General features: G+C 65.3%; 1 protein-coding gene across 1 annotated transcript; it reads left to right on the top strand.

The window, feature by feature from the left end:
* Positions 1-319: 319 nt before the first annotated feature.
* ZNF469 (zinc finger protein 469) lies at positions 320-12,196 on the top strand. The gene has a single exon (XM_030925677.1). The coding sequence runs from the start codon at positions 320-322 to the stop codon at positions 12,194-12,196; it is 11,877 nt and encodes a 3,958-aa protein (XP_030781537.1).
* The last annotated feature ends 4,765 nt before the right edge of the window (positions 12,197-16,961 follow it).

Raw genomic sequence — 16,961 nt, 5'->3', positions numbered from 1 at the left:
CGCCCTCTCCCTTCCTGCTTCTCCTGGGGGCCGAGCTGAGCATCCCTTCTAAGCTCGGAGTTTCTGTGATGCCTGCACGTAGCATCTTCTGCTTCCGGCCCAGCCACGCTCGCATGGAGAGCCTGGAAACTCCCTGCCTAGGCGAGGGCCGCCCAGCCCCTCCACCCCACTCACCCCTGACCTTTCCTTCCAGGCTCCACTCAGGACCATGAGCACAGGCTTCCCTGGGGCCCACCAAGGGCTGAGGATGGCCATCCAGCCCACTACCCGGGGCCCCCCTCGGATGGCTGCATCGTCCTAGCACCAGGACGGAGGGGCCATGCCTGGGGAGCGCCCCCGAGGAGCGCCACCCCCCACCATGACTGGAGACCTGCAGCCCTGCCAAGTTGCCAGCAGCCTGGGGCGCCCCTCCCAGCCCCCACTGGAGGACAACACCCCAGCCAGCAGGACCACCAAGGATGCCAGGGAGGCTGGCGGTCGGGCCCAGGCCATAGAGCTCCCCAAGGTCCAGCCGAGGCAGGCCAGGGATGGGGAGCCCAAGCCCCCACCCCTGAGAGGCCAGGCCCTAAGCAGCACCCCTGGGAATGGGGGCAGCCCCCAGACCCCGCCGGGGAGAAGCCCCTTGCAGGCTCCCTCAAGGCTGGCGGGCAGGGCAGAGGGCAGCCCCCCGCAGTGCTACAGTCTGAGCATCGCCAGCTCGAGGACCAAGCCCATCCTGGACAAGACACCAGAGAACCCACAGCTGGAGGCTGCCCAGCTCCCTGAGGCGGAGGCCCCCCGGGCCCTTGGGACTGGAACTCCACTCAGGCCGGGCCTCCCAAGGACTGAGGCCCAGTCCACCGCCGAAGAGCTTGGCTTCCACAGGTGCTTCCAGGAGACACCCTCCAGCTTTACCTCCACCAACTATACCTCACCAAGTGCCACCCCCAGACCCCCAGCCCCGGGGCCCCCCCAGAACAGGGGCACCAGCCCCCTCCGGCCTGGTTCCTATCCCGAATTCCAGGCCAGTGGGGCCGACTCCTGGCCTCCCGCTGCTGAGAATAGCTTCCCAGGTGCTAATTTCGGGGTTCCCCCCGCCGAGCCGGAACCCATTCCCAAAGGCAGCAGGCCCAGCGGCAGCCCCAGGGGAGTTTCCTTCCAGTTCCCCTTCCCGGCACTGCATGGGGCCAGCACAAAACCCTTCCCTGCGGATGTGGCTGGGCATGCATTCACCGATGGGCCACTGGTGTTTGCCTTCCACCAGCCCCAGGAAGCATGGCCGGAGGAGGCCGTGGGCACGGGCCCTGCCTACCCGCTGCCCACCCAGCCTGCACCCTCACCCCTGCCCTGCTACCAGGGCCAGGCAGGTGGCCTCAACCCCCACAGCAACCTCAGTGGTGCCCTCTCTCCCCCTGGAGCTGCTCACTTGGCCCCAAGACCCTTCTCCAACAGTTTGCACAAGAGCCTGACCAAAATCCTTCCCGAAAGACCACCTTCAGCCCAGGATGGGCTGGGGAGTACAAGAGGGCCCCCTAGCTCCCTACCCCAGAGGCACTTTCCAGGGCAGGCATACGGAGCCAGCGGGGTGGACACCAGCCCGGGGCCTCTGGACACTGAGCTGGCTGCCCCAGGGCCCCCACCCGCCAGGCTGCCCCAGCTGTGGGATCCCACAGCAGCCCCCTACCCCACACCTCCCGGGGCCCCCCTGGCTGCCACCAGGAGTGTGTTCTTTAACGGCCAGCCCAGCCCAGGCCAGCGGCTCTGCCTGCCCCAGAGGGCCCCCCTGCCTTGGCCCCAGGTGCTCCCGACCACTGGGCCAAGCCCCCATGGAATGGAGATGCTGAACCGGCTGCCTTTCCCCGCGGGGGCCCCCGAGTGGCAGGGGAGCAGCCAAGGAGCCCTGGGCACTGCTGGCAAGACACTGGGACCCGGGGAGAAGCTGCCAGGCGTGAGAAGCAGCCCAGACGGCTCCCCGGTGCTCTTCACCTACAACGGAATGACAGACCCTGGAGCCCAGCCCCTGTTCTTCGGGGTGGCCCAGCCCCAGGTTTCACCCCACGGGACACCCAGCCTGCCCCCACCCAGGGTGGTGGGAGCCTCCCCCAGCGAGTCCCCACTGCCGTCACCGGCCACCAACACAGCCGGCAGCACCTGCTCTTCCCTGTCGCCGATGTCCAGCAGCCCTGCCAACCCCAGCTCAGAGGAAAGCCAGCTCCCCAGCTCACTCGGGCCCCCGGCCTTCTTCCACCCACCCACTCACCCCCAGGAGACGGGCAGCCCCTTCCCGTCCCCGGAGCCCCCCCACTCCCTCCCCACCCACTACCAGCCAGAGCCAGCCAAGGCCTTTCCTTTTCCCGCAGATGGGCTGGGAGCCGAGGGTGCCTTCCAGTGCCTGGAGGAGACCCCATTCCCCCACGAGGGCCCCGAGGTGGGCCGGGGAGGGCTGCAGGGCTTCCCCCGCGTGCCGCCCCCCTACCCCACACACCACTTCTCCCTCAGCAGTGCCAGCCTGGACCAGCTGGACGTGCTGCTGACCTGCAGGCAGTGTGACCGCAACTACAGCAGCCTGGCGGCCTTCCTGGCACACCGGCAGTTCTGTGGCCTGCTCCTGGCCAGGGCCAAGGATGGCCACCAGCGGTCCCCAGGCCCCCCTGGGCTCCCCTCGCCCACCGCTGCCCCCAAAGTCCCCGCCGACGCACATCCGTGCCTGCTCAACCACACGAAGACCTTCCTGTTAGCTGGGGACGTCCAGGCGGAGGGTAAAGACGACCCGCTGAGGACGGGCTTCTTGCCCAGCCTGGCCGCCACCGCCTTCCCGCTCCCTGCCTCGGACCTGGATATGGAAGACGACGCCAAGCTGGACAGCCTCATCACCGAGGCGCTCAACGGCATGGAGTACCAGTCGGACAACCCCGAGATCGACAGCAGCTTCATCGACGTCTTTGCGGACGAGGAGCCTTCCGGTCCCAGAGGTCCCAGCACTGGACAGCCCCCTAAGACCAAGGCGGGGGTGACTCCGGAGAACAAAGCCCCGCCCCCGCTCCCAGCAGCCACGCCGGACCCCCAAACCCCCCGCCCTGGGGACAGGGGCGGCCCAGCCCGAGGCAGGCCCACAACGCGTTCCCTGGGTCCGGCCCCCATCGAGGCGGACGCGCCCAGCCAGGGCAGGCAGCAGAGGAGAGGGAAGCAGTTGAAGCTGTTCCGGAAGGGTCTGGACGCCGCCAGCGCAGCAGAGCGGTCGGGCCGGGGCAGCAGCCGCGGAGCCTCCGGCCCGAGGCCCAGGAGGAAGGGCAGTCTCGGCGAGCGGCCCCCACCCCGCCCCCGGGGCCTTAGAACTCAGGCCCCCCAAGGCCGTGCCGACCCCGCCGCCCCGTCCCGCGGAGCCGCCGCCCTCCGCGAGGAGACCCGGAGCTCCCAGCGCCTCCGGCTGCCCCCCAAGAAGGACCCCAGGAAGAGGAAGGCCCGGGGCGGCACCTGGGGCAAGGAGCTCATCCTGAAAATCGTGCAGCAGAAGAACAGGCGCTACCGGCGGCTGGGGCTCGGGCGGCGGGCGGGCAGGCGCGGCTCCCGGGCGGCGGAGAGGCCCCAGCCCGGTGCCGAGGACCGCAGGCTCCGCGAGGACGACTACGCCTCGGAGTCCGAGGAGGACGAGCAGCCTCCGCAGCGGGGCCCCGGCTTCAGAGGCCGGCGGTGCCGAGGCGAGAAGAGGAAGGAAGTGGACTTGACCCAGGGTCCCAGAGAGGATGGAGAGCAGCAGAAACCCCGGAAGGCAGTGAGGCAGGAAGCCGGCGGGGACGGAGCGCCCCCGAACCCCGAGGAGCCAGGCAGGCCTCGCCCAGGCCCCGGCAGGAGCCCTCAGGCCCATGGCCCATCTCGAAGCCTGGAGGCGGGAGCGGCCGCCAGGGAGAGAGGCCCCAAGTGTGCTGATGGCCCCCCAGTGGCCCCCAAGGATCCCCTGCAGGTCCCCACCAACACCGAGACCCCAGAGGAAACCCCGCCATCGCTGGACTTGCCCCAGGAGGCCAAGGAGCCTGAAGTTGCCAAAGAGTCACCCCCAGACACCGCAGAATTCACAGAGCCTTTGCGTGCTCCTCCAGCCACCTGTGCGGGAGAAAGCCGCCGTCTTCTGACGCCAGAGCAGCCGCAGCCCAGCAGAAATGACGCCGGCACCCCCAAGTTATCGGGAAGCCTCGCCAACACGGCGCCCCACGGAAGCTCACCAACGCCAGGTGTGGGCAGCCTGCTGGGTGGTCCTGGGTGCACACAGGCCCCTGTCTCCCACAACAACAAGGACCCCCCTGCCCACCAGCCTGGAGAATTTCTGGCACCCATGGCTAACCCCTCCAGTACCGCCTGCCCCAAACCCAGTGTTCTGTCTTCAGAGATACCCAGTTTGGGCTGTGACCCTGCTGGTTTTAACGGAGACCCCTTGGGGGTTCCAGTTGCCAAAAAGGGGCCTCAGTCCTACAGCAGCCCCCACAGTGAGTTGTTCCTTGGACCCAAAGACCTGGCTGGCTGTTTCCTGGAAGAGCTGCACCCCAAGCCCTCAGCCACAGATGCCCCGCCGGCCAGCAGCTCCTGCCTTTGCCAGGATGGCGAGGATGCCGGTTCCCTCGAGCCACAGCTGCCTAAGAGGCCACCTGGCATGGCTGAAACGGACCCAGGCAGAGCCGCGTCGCCACTGACCTTGGAGTCCACATCCCTTTTCCCAGACCTGCCGGTGGACAGATTCGACCCACCCCTCTATGGCAGCCTGTCTGCAAACAGGGACCCCCAGCTGCCATTCGCATGTGCCGACCCTCCCCAGAAGACGCCACCGTTAGATCCACCGTACCCCTCTTTTTTGCTGCTTGAGGAAGTATCCCCGATGCTGCCTAGCCATTTTCCTGATCTCTCGGGGGAAAAGGTGCCCAGTAAGACGTGTCCCCATGAACGGAGAGTGGCTCCCGGCGCCCCGCCTTTGCCTGGGAAGGGGACCAGATGTAGTGTCGCTCTTATGAGTCACCTGTCCGAGGATGAACTGGAGATCCAGAAATTGGTCACCGAGTTAGAAAGTCAGCTGCAAAGAAGCAAAGAAACGCATGGGGCCCCGAGACAGCTTGGAGAAGCTGAGCCTGTGGGCCGGGTGGAGCTGGACACAGGCACAGAGCCACCCTCCCAACGGCACACCTGCCAGGCCGCTGTGCCCCACAGGGACACGTTCTCAGCAGCTGACCTCACGGGTGTTGGGGAATCTGCCGCACATCGAGAGGGTACAGAAACGGCTGTGGTCACCGTGGAAGGGGTTCAGGGGAGGCCCGAGGGGACGTGGCCCTGCCCAGCCTCCTTCCATCCGGGAGAGGCAGCCCTTCTCCCCTGTGCCCAGGAAGACCTGGTTTCTGGGGCTCCTTTCAGCCCCAAGGGAGCCAACTTCCATTTTCAGCCGGTACAAAAGGCCAGAGCCTCCAAGACTGGACTCTCCCAGGCAGAAGGAAACAGCGGGGTCCCCCCAGATATCTGCCTGCCTGACCCTGGCAAACAGCCGGGGCCACGGCTGGGTGCCGGGAGCTTAGCAAAGTGCAGCCCCAACCAGGAACTTTCATTTCCTGAGAATAAGGAGGCCGCCAGCTCACAAGAAAGTAAAGACTGCCTGTGGCCGCTTCCCTGTGAAGAGAGAGGAGGGTTCCCCCCAGAACCCGGCACAGCAGACCGGCCCCACCGAGAGACCCCTGCTCCAGAAGCTTTTGGCAGCCCTGCTGTCCGTCTGGCCCCTGACTTGGCATTTCAGGGTGACGGGGCTCCACCTCTAGATGCCACCTGGCCTTTTGGTGCCAGTCACAGCCATACTGCCCAGGGACATTCTGCAGGCAGAGCAGGTGGGCGCCGCTACCCGACGGCAGGGAGGCCTGACTTTGAGGGTAATGAGTTTGCACCGGCAGGGGCCTCCTCACTGACTGCGCCCCGGGGCAGGGAGGCTTGGTTGGTCCCTGTGCCGAGTCCTGCTTGTGTGTCCAACACCCACCCCAGCAGGAGGTCCCAGGACCCAGCTTCGAGCCCCCTACGTCATCGCCCGCTCCCGGGGCCCGGAGCGGCTGAGAGTGCAGATGGCATCCTGGGCTTGCAGGAGCCGACACCTGCTGCCCAGAGCCCTCGGCGAGTGAACCTCTCAGGTCGCGAAGGGGGCACTGTGGAAGGAGGGAAGGTGGCCTGTGGCCCTGCCCAGGGCCCCCCAGGGGGTGTGCAGGTGACAGCTCTCCCTGCAGTGACCGGACATCAGCTGGGGCTGGAGGCAGATGGACATCAAGGCTTGCTTGGCCAGGCTGAGAAAACCCAGCGCCAAGGCAGAGCCAACCAGCTTCAGCCAGAGAACGGGGGGAGCCCAGGGGGGATGGATAACCACGCCCTGGTCAATGCCAGTCCCGACACAGTGCTGGCCAGCCCCGCCGAGGGTGCAGTCCTGCTGGAGAAGCACAAGGGAAGCAGGGCAGCCACGAGCCTTCAGGAGGAGGCCCAGCCCACCCCACGCCCCCCATCCCCTGACAGGGAGTCCTTAGCGCTGGTCTTAACAGCAGCCCACACCCAAAATGGATCTGAGGGCCGGACTCCAGAGAGGGCGTCCAGCGCTGGCCTGAACAAGCCGCTGCTGGCCGCAGGGGATAACCCAACACCCTCCGTTGGGAACCTGACCGCCTGCACCCCGTCACCCACGTCAGCCACCCCCATGCCCTGCAGCCTCGGGCCCCTCCCCCGTGAAGACCCACCCACCTCGCCTTCCAGTGCCGCCAAGGCCCGAGGTGGGCTGGGGGGTCAGCTGCCAGCATCTCCATCCTGCAAGGACCCTCCCGACCCCCAGCACCTGCTGGCCTGTTCTCCTGCCTGGGCACCTCTGGAAGAAGCAGATGGTGTCCAAGCCACTACAGATACTGGAGCTGGGGATCCCCCAGTGGTTCCCCTGTCTTTGACAACAAGCCCTTGTGATCCCAAGGAAGCCTTGGCTCATTGCCTTCTCCAGGGTGAGGGCAGCCCCCTGGAAGACCCTTCCTCCTGGCATCCTGGCTCCGTCAGTGCCATAACCTGCAGTCACAGCAAGGACAGCCCCAAAGACAGCACTTTAAGAATTCTGGAGGATTCCAGAAAAGAGAAGCCGCGTGAGTCTCCTGGCCAAGCCACCTCTCCTCCTCTGGCGGGGACTGTCTCCCCCAGCGTGGCCATCAGGGCTGCTGGCCTGTCCAGCACTCCCACCAAAGATGAGGCACAGGCAGGCAAGGGGCTCCCAGGGCCAGACCCCCAGAGCAGGGGAGCCCCGCCCCACACCAACCCTGACAGGATGCCCAGGGGCCACTCTTCGTATTCTCCAGGCAGTACTGCCCGCCTCGGCCACAGGAAGGGCCAGGTTGTCACAGCTGTGCCCACTGAGCCTCCCACGCTACAGGGTACAGGGCCAGACTCCCCCGCCTGCCTGGAAGGTGAGGTGGGGAGCAGCAGCAAGCAGCCGGAGGACCCAGGGACCCCTGAGGCCGGGCGCTCTGGCATTACCAAGATGCCCAGGGTCACCTGCCCTTCCACAGGACTCTCCTTGGGCAGAACCACAGCTCCAAGCAGCACAGCCAGTGACTTCCAGTCTGACTCCCCCCAAAGTCACAGAAACGCCTCCCACCAGACTCCCCAGGGGGACCCCCTCAGCCCCCAAGACCTCAAACAGAGGGCTCGTGGCTACAAAAAGAAGCCTGCGCCTACAGAGAATGACCACTGGAAGGGCCAAGCTCCACATGGACCTGTGACCTGTGAGGTCTGTGCAGCCTCCTTCCGCTCCGGGCCGGGCCTGAGCCGGCACAAGGCCAGGAAGCACCGGCCTCACCCGGGAGCCCCTGTGGAGCCAAGCCCAGCGGCCTTACCTGCTCAGCAGCCTCTGGAGCCCCTAGCCCAAAAGTGCCAGCCCCCCAGGAAGAAAAGCCGCAAGGTGCCTGGGAAGGAGAGACCAAATCACTCACAGGGACACCCCAGCCACATCGCCCAGCCACCGCCTGCCCAGGCCCCAAAGGAGGTTCTCAGAACACAGGGGAACACGGGCTCCCCACATAGCCAGCAGCTGCACCCTCCAAGCCCTACTGAGCATGGGATGAATGGGAAGGCTCCGGCCTCCAAGCCCAGATCAGACCAGGCCAGGGAAGATGAGCTCCATCCCAAACAGGTAGAGAAAAGAGAAGGCCGGAGGTGGCGCCAAGAACCCACCGTGGACTCCCCCAGCCACTCAGAGGGGAAGTCAAATAAGAAGAGGGGAAAGCCAAGAGGTAGAAGGCTCCGGGAGGAGAGGGCTCGTCCAGCCTCTTCTGATGTGATTTCAGATGGGCGCGGCTCCAGACCATCCCCCGCAACGGCCAGTTACACAGACCCTCTGAGCCACTGCCTCTCTGCGGAAGGAGGGCCTGAGACTGACAGGGAGCAGCCGCCTCGCTTGGCCACGCCGGGGCCTGGGGTGATGGAGGGTGCAGCGGAGACCGACCTGGAGGTTCTGTGTGCAGGGGAGACTGGGGTCCAGAAGCCACCTGGAGATCAGATGCTGCGTCCAGGGAGGATGGACGGTGCAGCTCTGGGGGAACAGCCAGCTGGGCAGAAGGGAGCCTCGGCAAGGGGGCTCTGGGGACCGAGAGAGACCAAGGCGTTGGGTGTGTGCAAAGAGTCTGGGAGCGAGCCTGCGGAGGACAGCCGCGGGGCCCACAGCAGATCAGAGGAAGGCGTCTGGGAGGAGCACACGCCTGCCTTGGGCCCCCTGGGTTTTCCTGAGACTTCTGGCTCTCCAGTGGACGGCACTACCAGCAGCTGCCTCCAGGGCCTCCCGGACAACCCAGATGCCCAGGGTGGAGTCCAGGGGCCTGAGGGCCCCACTCCTGATACCTCCGGCTCCAGTGCCGAGGATCCTCCAAGCTTGTTTGATGATGAGGTCTCTTTCTCCCAGCTCTTCCCTCCGGGTGGCCGCTTGACTCGAAAGAGGAACCCGCGTGTCTATGGGAAGCGCTGTGAGAAGCCGGAGCGCCCGCTGCCAACCCAGCCCAGCTTCGAGGAGGGCGGCGGCCCCACGCTGGGCCCAGCCGGCCTGCCCACGGACCTCAGCGACTCCGGCTCCCTCTGCCTCTGCCATGAGGACCCGTGGGAGGATGAGGATCCCACAGGTCTGCCCGAGTCCTTCCTCCTGGATGGGTTCCTCAGCAGCAGGGTGCCTGGTATTGACCCCTGGGCTCCCAGCCTCAGCCTGTGGGCCCTGGAGCCCAGCAGGGAAGCCGGTGCAGAGAAGCTGCCCTCTCACTGCCCCGAGGACGATCGGCCCGAGTCCATTCCTGAACTGCACATGGTCCCAGCGGCTTGGCGAGGCCTGGAGCTGCCGGCCCCTGCCGATGACTCCTCCTCTTCTCTGGGAGACGTGAGCCCCGAGCCCCCCAGCCTGGAGAGAGAACGCTGTGACAGTGGGCTTCCCGGGAACGCCCACCTGCTGCCACTCCGGGCCGCGGACTTTGAGGTGCTCAGCACCAAGTTTGAGATGCAAGACCTGTGCTTCCTGGGACCCTTTGAAGACCCAGTGGGTCTCCCCGGCACCAGCTTCTTAGACTTCGAGGCCACGCCGAGCTCCCAGGGTCCACAGAGCCCAAGGACAGAGGAGGCTGCAGGGGTAGAGAGGGCCCAAGGCAGAGGCCGGCCGGCCAAGGGCAAGCGGGCCTCCTACAAGTGCAGAGTGTGCTTCCAGCGCTTCCGCGGCCTGGGCGAGCTGGACCTGCACAAGCTGGCCCACATGCCCGCGCCGCCGCCCACCTGCTACATGTGCGTGGAGCGCAGGTTCGGCTCCCGGGAACTGCTGCGGGGGCACCTGCAGGAGAGGCACGCACAGAGCAAGGCGGGGCCCTGGGCGTGCGGCATGTGTCTGAAGGAGGTGGCCGACGTCTGGATGTACAACGAGCACCTGCGTGAGCACGCCGTGCGCTTCGCCCGCAGGGGGCAGGCGCGGAGGTCCCTGGGGGACCTGCCCAGAGGCCTGGAGGGCAGCGGCGCTATTGCCCACCTTCTGAACAGCATCATGGAACCCGCGCCCAAACCCCACCGGGGCAAGCGCTCGGTCGGCAAGGCCGCCAGGAGCCTGGGAGACCCGTCGGGGCAAGAGGGAGAAGCTGGGAACGAGAGCCCAGGCGAGAGGGCGAAACCCCGAGCGCGCAGCACCCCCAGCAACCCAGACGGGGCGGCGGCGCCAGACAGCGCCTCTGCCAACGCCCTGGCTGACGCCGGCAGCCCGGGCCTCCCCAAGACGACGCCCAGCCCGTCCCCCGAGCCCTGGGCCGGCGGGGAGCCCCTCCCGCCAGCCGCCCCGGTGCACGCGGCCTGCAAGGACCCGTCCCGCGACTGCCACCACTGCGGGAAGCGCTTCCCCAAGCCCTTCAAGCTGCAACGGCACCTGGCGGTGCACAGCCCGCAGCGCGTCTACCTGTGTCCGCGGTGCCCCCGGGTCTACCCCGAGCACGGGCAGCTGCTGGCACACCTGGGCGGGGCGCACGGGCTGCGGGAGCGGCCGGAGCTGCAGCACACGCCGCTCTACGCCTGCGAGCTCTGCGCCACGGTTATGCGCATCATCAAGAAGTCGTTCGCCTGCAGCTCCTGCAACTACACCTTCGCTAAGAAGGAGCAGTTCGACCGCCACATGGACAAGCACCTCAGGAGAGGGCGGCAGCCCTTCACGTTCCGCGGCGTGCGGAGGCCGGGAGCGCCAGGGCAGAAGGCCCGGGCCCTCGAGGGCACACTGCCCAGCAAACGGCGCAAGGTGGCCATGCCCGGCAGTGCCCCCGGGCCCAGCGAGGACCGGCCTCTTCCCCGGGGAGGCAGCCCCATCCTGACAGTGGGCTGCCTCCCAGCCCTGCTCCACCTCTGCCCGGAGGTGGCTCCCAGCACCACCAAGGGATGGCCTGAGACCCTAGAGAGGCCTGTAGACCCCGTGACCCACATGATCAGTGGTTGCGATCTGCCATCCGACCGCCGGGAGTGTCCTCCGCCATCTCTGTCTCCCTTCCCAGCTGCCTTGGCTGATGGCAGAGGGGAGTGTGCGCTGGACGGAGCCCTAAAGAGGCCAGAGAACGAGGCTTCTCCAGGCAGCCCCAGGCCTCTTCTCCAGCAAGCTCTCCCTCTGGGGGCATCTCTGCCGCGGCCGGGAGCCAGAGGCCAAGATGCAGAGGGAAAGAGGGCTCCTCTCCTGTTCTCAGGGAAACGCAGGGCCCCGGGTGCCCATGGCAGATGTGCCCCTGACCATTTCCAGGAAGATCACACCCTGCTTCAGAAAGAGAAGGAGGTGTCCTTAAGCCACATGGTGTCTGAGGAGGGGCCCGGAGGCCCCTTCCACAAGGGCAGCACCACCAAGCCTGCAGGCTGTCAGAGCTCATCAAAGGACAGGTCGGGAGCGTCCGCCCCCAGCAAAGCACCCAAGTTCCCAGTGCACCCAAGGAAGGCGGTGGGGAGCCTGGCACCCGGAGAGCTGACACGTGGCACAGAGAATGGGACGAAGCCCACTACCCCCAAAGCCAAACCAGGCCCCAGCTCCCAGGGCAGTGGAAGCCCTCGCTCCGGCACGAAGACGGGAGGTGGCAGCCAGCCCCAGCCAGCCAGCGGGCAGCTCCAGAGCGAGACAGCCACCACCCCAGCCAAGACCAGCTTCCCCACCCGGAGCCCTGCACCAGACAGGCTCCCCCCTCGAGCCCAAGCCAAGAGCTGCACCAAGGGGCCAAGGGAAGCTGGTGAGCAGGGGCCCCGTGGGAGCCCAGGTCCCAAGGAGAAGGGAGAGAGCAGTATGAAGAGGAAAAAGGGCCAGGTCCCAGGGCCAGCCAGGAGTGAAAGTGTGGGGGGCTTCGGGAGAGGCCCCTCGGCCCCTGACAAGCCCCCCCGGACCCCTCGGAAGCAGGCAACTCCCAGCCGAGTGCTCCCGACCAAGACCAAGCCCAACAGCCAGAACAAACCCAGGCCACCCCCCTCAGAGCAGCGGAAGGCAGAGCCGGACCACACACACAGGAAGCACAGACTGGGCAAGGCCTTCCCCCAGGGGAGACCCCTGCTCAGGACCCCCAAGAGGGGCAGAGCTGTCCACGATGCTGAACCTGCTGAGCCGCACACTCCCCGGACGGCCGAGGCCCAGAGTGACCTCCTCAGCCAGCTCTTCGGGCAAAGACTAACTAGCTTCAAAATCCCTTTAAAGAAAGATGCTTCTGAGTAATTTCTAGGAGTAAGAGCCTGGGAGCAGAGCTGGGGGTTTCTGTCTGGGCCTGCCTCCTTGGCCAGCTCCGCTCCCTGAGATGGTTCACTCTGTGGCCACTTGACTTCTTGTGCGACTGCTCAGTTCTTGATGTCAGAGCTAAGGCTGTGACGCTTCGAACAGGGCCCAGAGTGGGCAGCATTCCCTTTCTTGCTGGAAGGCTGCGGGTGAAAGACGGGGCCACTGCAGCCCCTTTGAGATCATACAGCTGTTTTCTTGGTACCAAGTACTTGAAGAGACAGCAGCCCATCCCCCCACCCCCACCCCTGCGCCCTGTTGGCACCGACACCATAGAAGCCAATGTTTGGAGATTTGCACACCCTCCCATTCCCCATATGGAGAAGGGAAGTAAGTTGAGGCAGCCGTGGGATGGTGGCAGTTTCCCTCTTAGTCTTGCTGCTGTTGCTGGAATTCCAAAGTGACCTTAGAAACCACGTTGGGGAAGGCAGTGCTCACTACTTAGAAGAGCTGCTTCTGAGCCGCCTGGTCCCCCAAGAGCACAACATGCCTCCTCCCTCTGACCACAGGGTCATGCCTCCTCCCTCTGACCACAGGGTCATGCCTCCTCCCTCTGACCACAGGGTCATGCCTCCTCTCTCTGACCACAGGGTCATGCCAGCCTCCATTTGCGCTGCCAGAGAAAAGCCCATCTCTAGCGCACCTTGACCCCGGGAACTGGGTTCCCATATGGAACTGGGAAGAAACCGGCCCTGTGCCAGCTCCCGCGGGTCCTCTTCGTTCTCCTCCCCGCACCCCCCTAGCCTCCATGGCCGCCCTCTAGAGCCTCCCTGCTGTACGGAGTTCTGGGCTCCACCTATCTGCAATGTTACTCTGAAGTTTCTGGTGCTATTTTCATGTTGTAATGTGAATACAGGCTTCCTTGATTTTTTTTTTTTTTAATGGGGGTATCGGGTGGAACAGACGAGGTCAGGGAGGCCCCACCACAGCTGCATTGAGGGCACAGGCACCCACGTGGTGGCGCACTCCCTGCCTCCCCTGCCGGGCTGCAAGCCCGAGGTCTGTGCTGCCAGACGGGGATGCTCAGGGCTGGGGCCGCAGAGCTGCTGCCCCAGCCAGGGCAGCCTCGTGCACTGACCTGACCCAGGCCCAGGACGCACGTGTCCTCTCACAGAGTTGTGCCTGTGAAGGTGGGTCAAAGGGTGGGAGGGCTTCCTTCTCTCCGTAAGATCTTGAAGATCCATGGTTTGTTTTGCTCTATTGTTTAGTTTTTACCTTGGGTGCAATGTGTATGACAAAAGTTTTTATTTTGATATTTGAAAGAGGCCAAATCAGGCCCAGACTGCCTCTCTGGAAGGTGTTGCGGGCCGTTCAAAATGCCTCCTGCCTCCGTAGTGTCGTCAACCAAGCACGGAGGGACCCTGAGGTTGTAAACATCACAGTGACTTGTCTTTTCAAATATATTCCCACTATTTTCGCAGAAAACCTCCAGCTGTGTGACGTCTGTCCTCCCACCAGTCGCCCACCCCTCGCCTGCACCTCCCTGAGCTTCAGAACTTGGTTCCCAGGGTGTCTGCGCCAGCTGCCACTCTCAGGCCACCGTGGGCCAAGTGCCCAGCCGGGGCTGTGGGGCCTCGTGCAGGACCCAGTGATGCAGCCATGGCTGTGTCCTAAGCACACCCCTTCAGCAGTGGGGGCTGGCCCAGGTTTTCCAGAAGGGGGCAAGCCCACCCCAGCCATCCTCGCTGAGGCCCCCCTCACCCCTGAGGAAGAACAGAGGGGAGGCTGAGGTGCCCTGGTGCCCCTCCCCCACATCAGAAACCCAGGGAGTGATGGGGCTGGGCTGAGGGAGGGCGGGCAAATTCACCTGCGGTCTGCGGCTGTGGCCCACCCACCCCCGCCGCCTCCCCACCCGCCAGGCCCCTGCCTGCAGGGTTCCCTTTGCCAGGAGCACTGTTTCCAGGCCCTCACAAGGCCCCCTCCCTCCTTTCGGGCCCCTCCCCTCACGCCCGCTGTCCTCTGCCCAGGTGGCTCTCTGCTTGGACCCTGGTTTTTGGGTCTCCCAGGCCCTGATGGTGGCATGGTCTCTGCTACCCTTGGGCCTCCCCACTGGCACCCATCTGGTATGAGTTTTCCAGCCTTCACATGCCAGGATACAGCCTTCCCAAGCTGGGGAGCCAGGCCCCTCACCCACACAGAGACACAGCCTTGTCCCTCCTCTCTCCCACACGCTAGTCCCTGCAAGTGTTCACATGTCCCTACCTCAAAGCCTGCTCCCTCGTGTGCCCTTCCAGGTTTCTCCTGAGACTGTCTTCTGGAATGTTCTGTGGAAGTACCTACCACTGACCGTCATGGCATCCTCTCATCTTCTTGGCCGCTGGACTTGGTCAGCTTTCACCCCTCCCCCAGGTGGGCGCTGGGCCTCCCCTGCCTTCCACTTATTGCTGGTGGAACTCACACCGTCAGGGCATCTGCGAAGGGACCCGGCATGGGGAGGGCAGTGCCTGACCTCGAAGCCCTGCTCTCGGGGTGGATGGCGGACGCGTCATGCCAGCTGCAGGGGCTGGGAACATGGGGAGCTCTAGACCCCAGCAGGACCTGGGCGGGATCTTACAAATGATTCCTAGCAGGGCAGCGACACCTTCCCTCTTGTTAACACACGAAGATCATGAGGCCGCCAGCAGCAATGCCTCAGTCTTCCCCCTGTTTCCAAAGCTTCTTGGCTCTGGGATGGGGTCCTCAGGGAGCAGAGTAGCTCCATGGAGGGGGGCAACGCAGGGAAGGGGCCAGGGCCGCAGGAGGAGTGGAACCAGGAGACCCTCCCCACCCAGCCTCCTGTGTCCTACAGAGCCCCTCAAAGATCCCAGTGTCTGGGGAACAAGTGACCCTCTCCAGTAAGGGTGGGTCACAGTAGGCCTCTGACTGGGCAGATGAGGAGGCTGCTCAGAGGAGTCCCCAGCCCTCCTTGCCTCACCAGGCTCGCTTTCCTCCTCTCTTCCATGGGAAGCAGAAATCCTAAATAAGACACCTTACCAGGGTCTCACCACTTCTGTCCAAGCACACGGTGCCCCTCTTCCCTGATAGACGGCAAATTCACCTGCAGTCTGCGGCTGTGGCCCGCCCACCCCCGCCGCCTCCCCACCCGCCAGGCCCCTGCCTGCAGGGTTCCCTTTGCCAGGAGCACTGTTTCCAGGCCCTCACAAGGCCCCTTCCCTCCTTTCAGGCCCCTCCCCTCACGCCCGCTGTCCTCTGCCCAGGTGGCTCTCTGCTTGGACCCTGGTTTTTGGGTCTCCCAGGCCCTGATGGTGGCAGAAGCCACAAGGCAGCCTGGGCCAGGCCTGCCTGTGGGAGGGGCTGGCGAGTGGGGGTGAGGCCATCTGCCTACCCTCTTTGCTCACATTGTCCACCCACTGTGCAAGGAGCCTGGCTCAGGGAAACGCAGACGCAGCCCCCAGGTGGGCCTTCTGAAGAGGTGCTGGTCTGGCACCGGGACGATGCCTGGCGGGTGAGCGGGTGGCTTCCTCTCCAGTGAGGAGGCCCCGCAGGAGGGCTGTAGACGGGGGTTGGAGGGAAGGGCTTGGAAAGGACCTCGCACCCCGCACAGGGCTCTGAGTTGGTGTTTTGGAGCAGCGGTGGGTCACGGGGCTGCCTGTCTGGGCTCGGTATGTGAAACGGTCCCATGGACTTCATGGGTGAAGACCCTCTGGATCCTGCCAGGTCTGCAGTCTGGGACACTTGCTCCTGTTCAGTGCAGCGTGTCTCAGGCAGGGCCCCGGCCAGCAGCATCCAGGGCGCCCCGCTTGGGTCAGCGGCTCTGGGACGGGGCTGGGCACTTGCTCCCACCAGCCTCGGGGGCTGACATTGGAGGGCCACTGCTCTGAGCCATCTGAGGCCCTGCTCAGGGACTGCCAGGAGTGAGCCCTGCCCCTAGACACTCACCTCTCCTCCTGTGGGGCCTGAGACCACCGTGTGGCCGGAGACCCACGGTGTGAATGGCCCCCGCCTGGCCACCAGGTGGCAGCATCCGCCCGGCCAGGGGGCCTGGCCTCCACCTGGGCAGGGCGGCCGCCTGCAGCCTCCAGAGGCACCGCACCTGCTGGCCCCACACTTAACCGACCTGCCCACCATCCACGTGCACACCCGGGACCTCCACACACTAAAGGGGACAGACAGGCGGGAAGCCCTCAACTGCACATATGCACACAGCACAGCCTCACCTATGCGGACACCTGGGGCACTCAGACGCACGCCCACACGCACACACGCCTGCTCGGCCCCCGGGGTGCACTCAGGTGCCTGCCAGTCCGCTCACACAGCCACAGGAGCGAGTGCTACGGAGTTTCTGCAGGGTTCCCTGAAGGACAGGTGTTTGAGCTGGGAGCAGAGGACCACTGGGCGTGAGCTGTGCAGGCCCCGTGGGGACCTCTGCAGAGGGAGTGGACACTGAGGCCTGGCCCTGTACACAGCCAGGGCCACTCTCCATACCAGCCCTCCCCCTGGTCACAGTCAGGGCCACCGTCCACACCAACCCTCCCCCTGGGGACCATGTCTCTCCCACCCAGGATTCTGAGGCCCAGTTTGCCCCAAGAGTGTAGAGTCCCTCTGTGGCCAGCACCCCCGATGGGCTGCCCCGAAGCAGCAGGGGGAGGCGGGGAGGCCATGAGTATGCAGAGAGCTCCCATAGAAAGCAGCATTATTTCCCATCATCCACGGCTAGATTCCAAGGCCTGACCCCAAAGCCACTGGGGAGGTGGGGTAGAAGGGAAGT

Source organism: Rhinopithecus roxellana, chromosome 20, assembly GCF_007565055.1.
Source record: "Rhinopithecus roxellana isolate Shanxi Qingling chromosome 20, ASM756505v1, whole genome shotgun sequence".
NCBI lineage: Eukaryota > Metazoa > Chordata > Mammalia > Primates > Cercopithecidae > Rhinopithecus > Rhinopithecus roxellana.
This window is presented reverse-complemented; position numbering and strand designations above follow the sequence as displayed.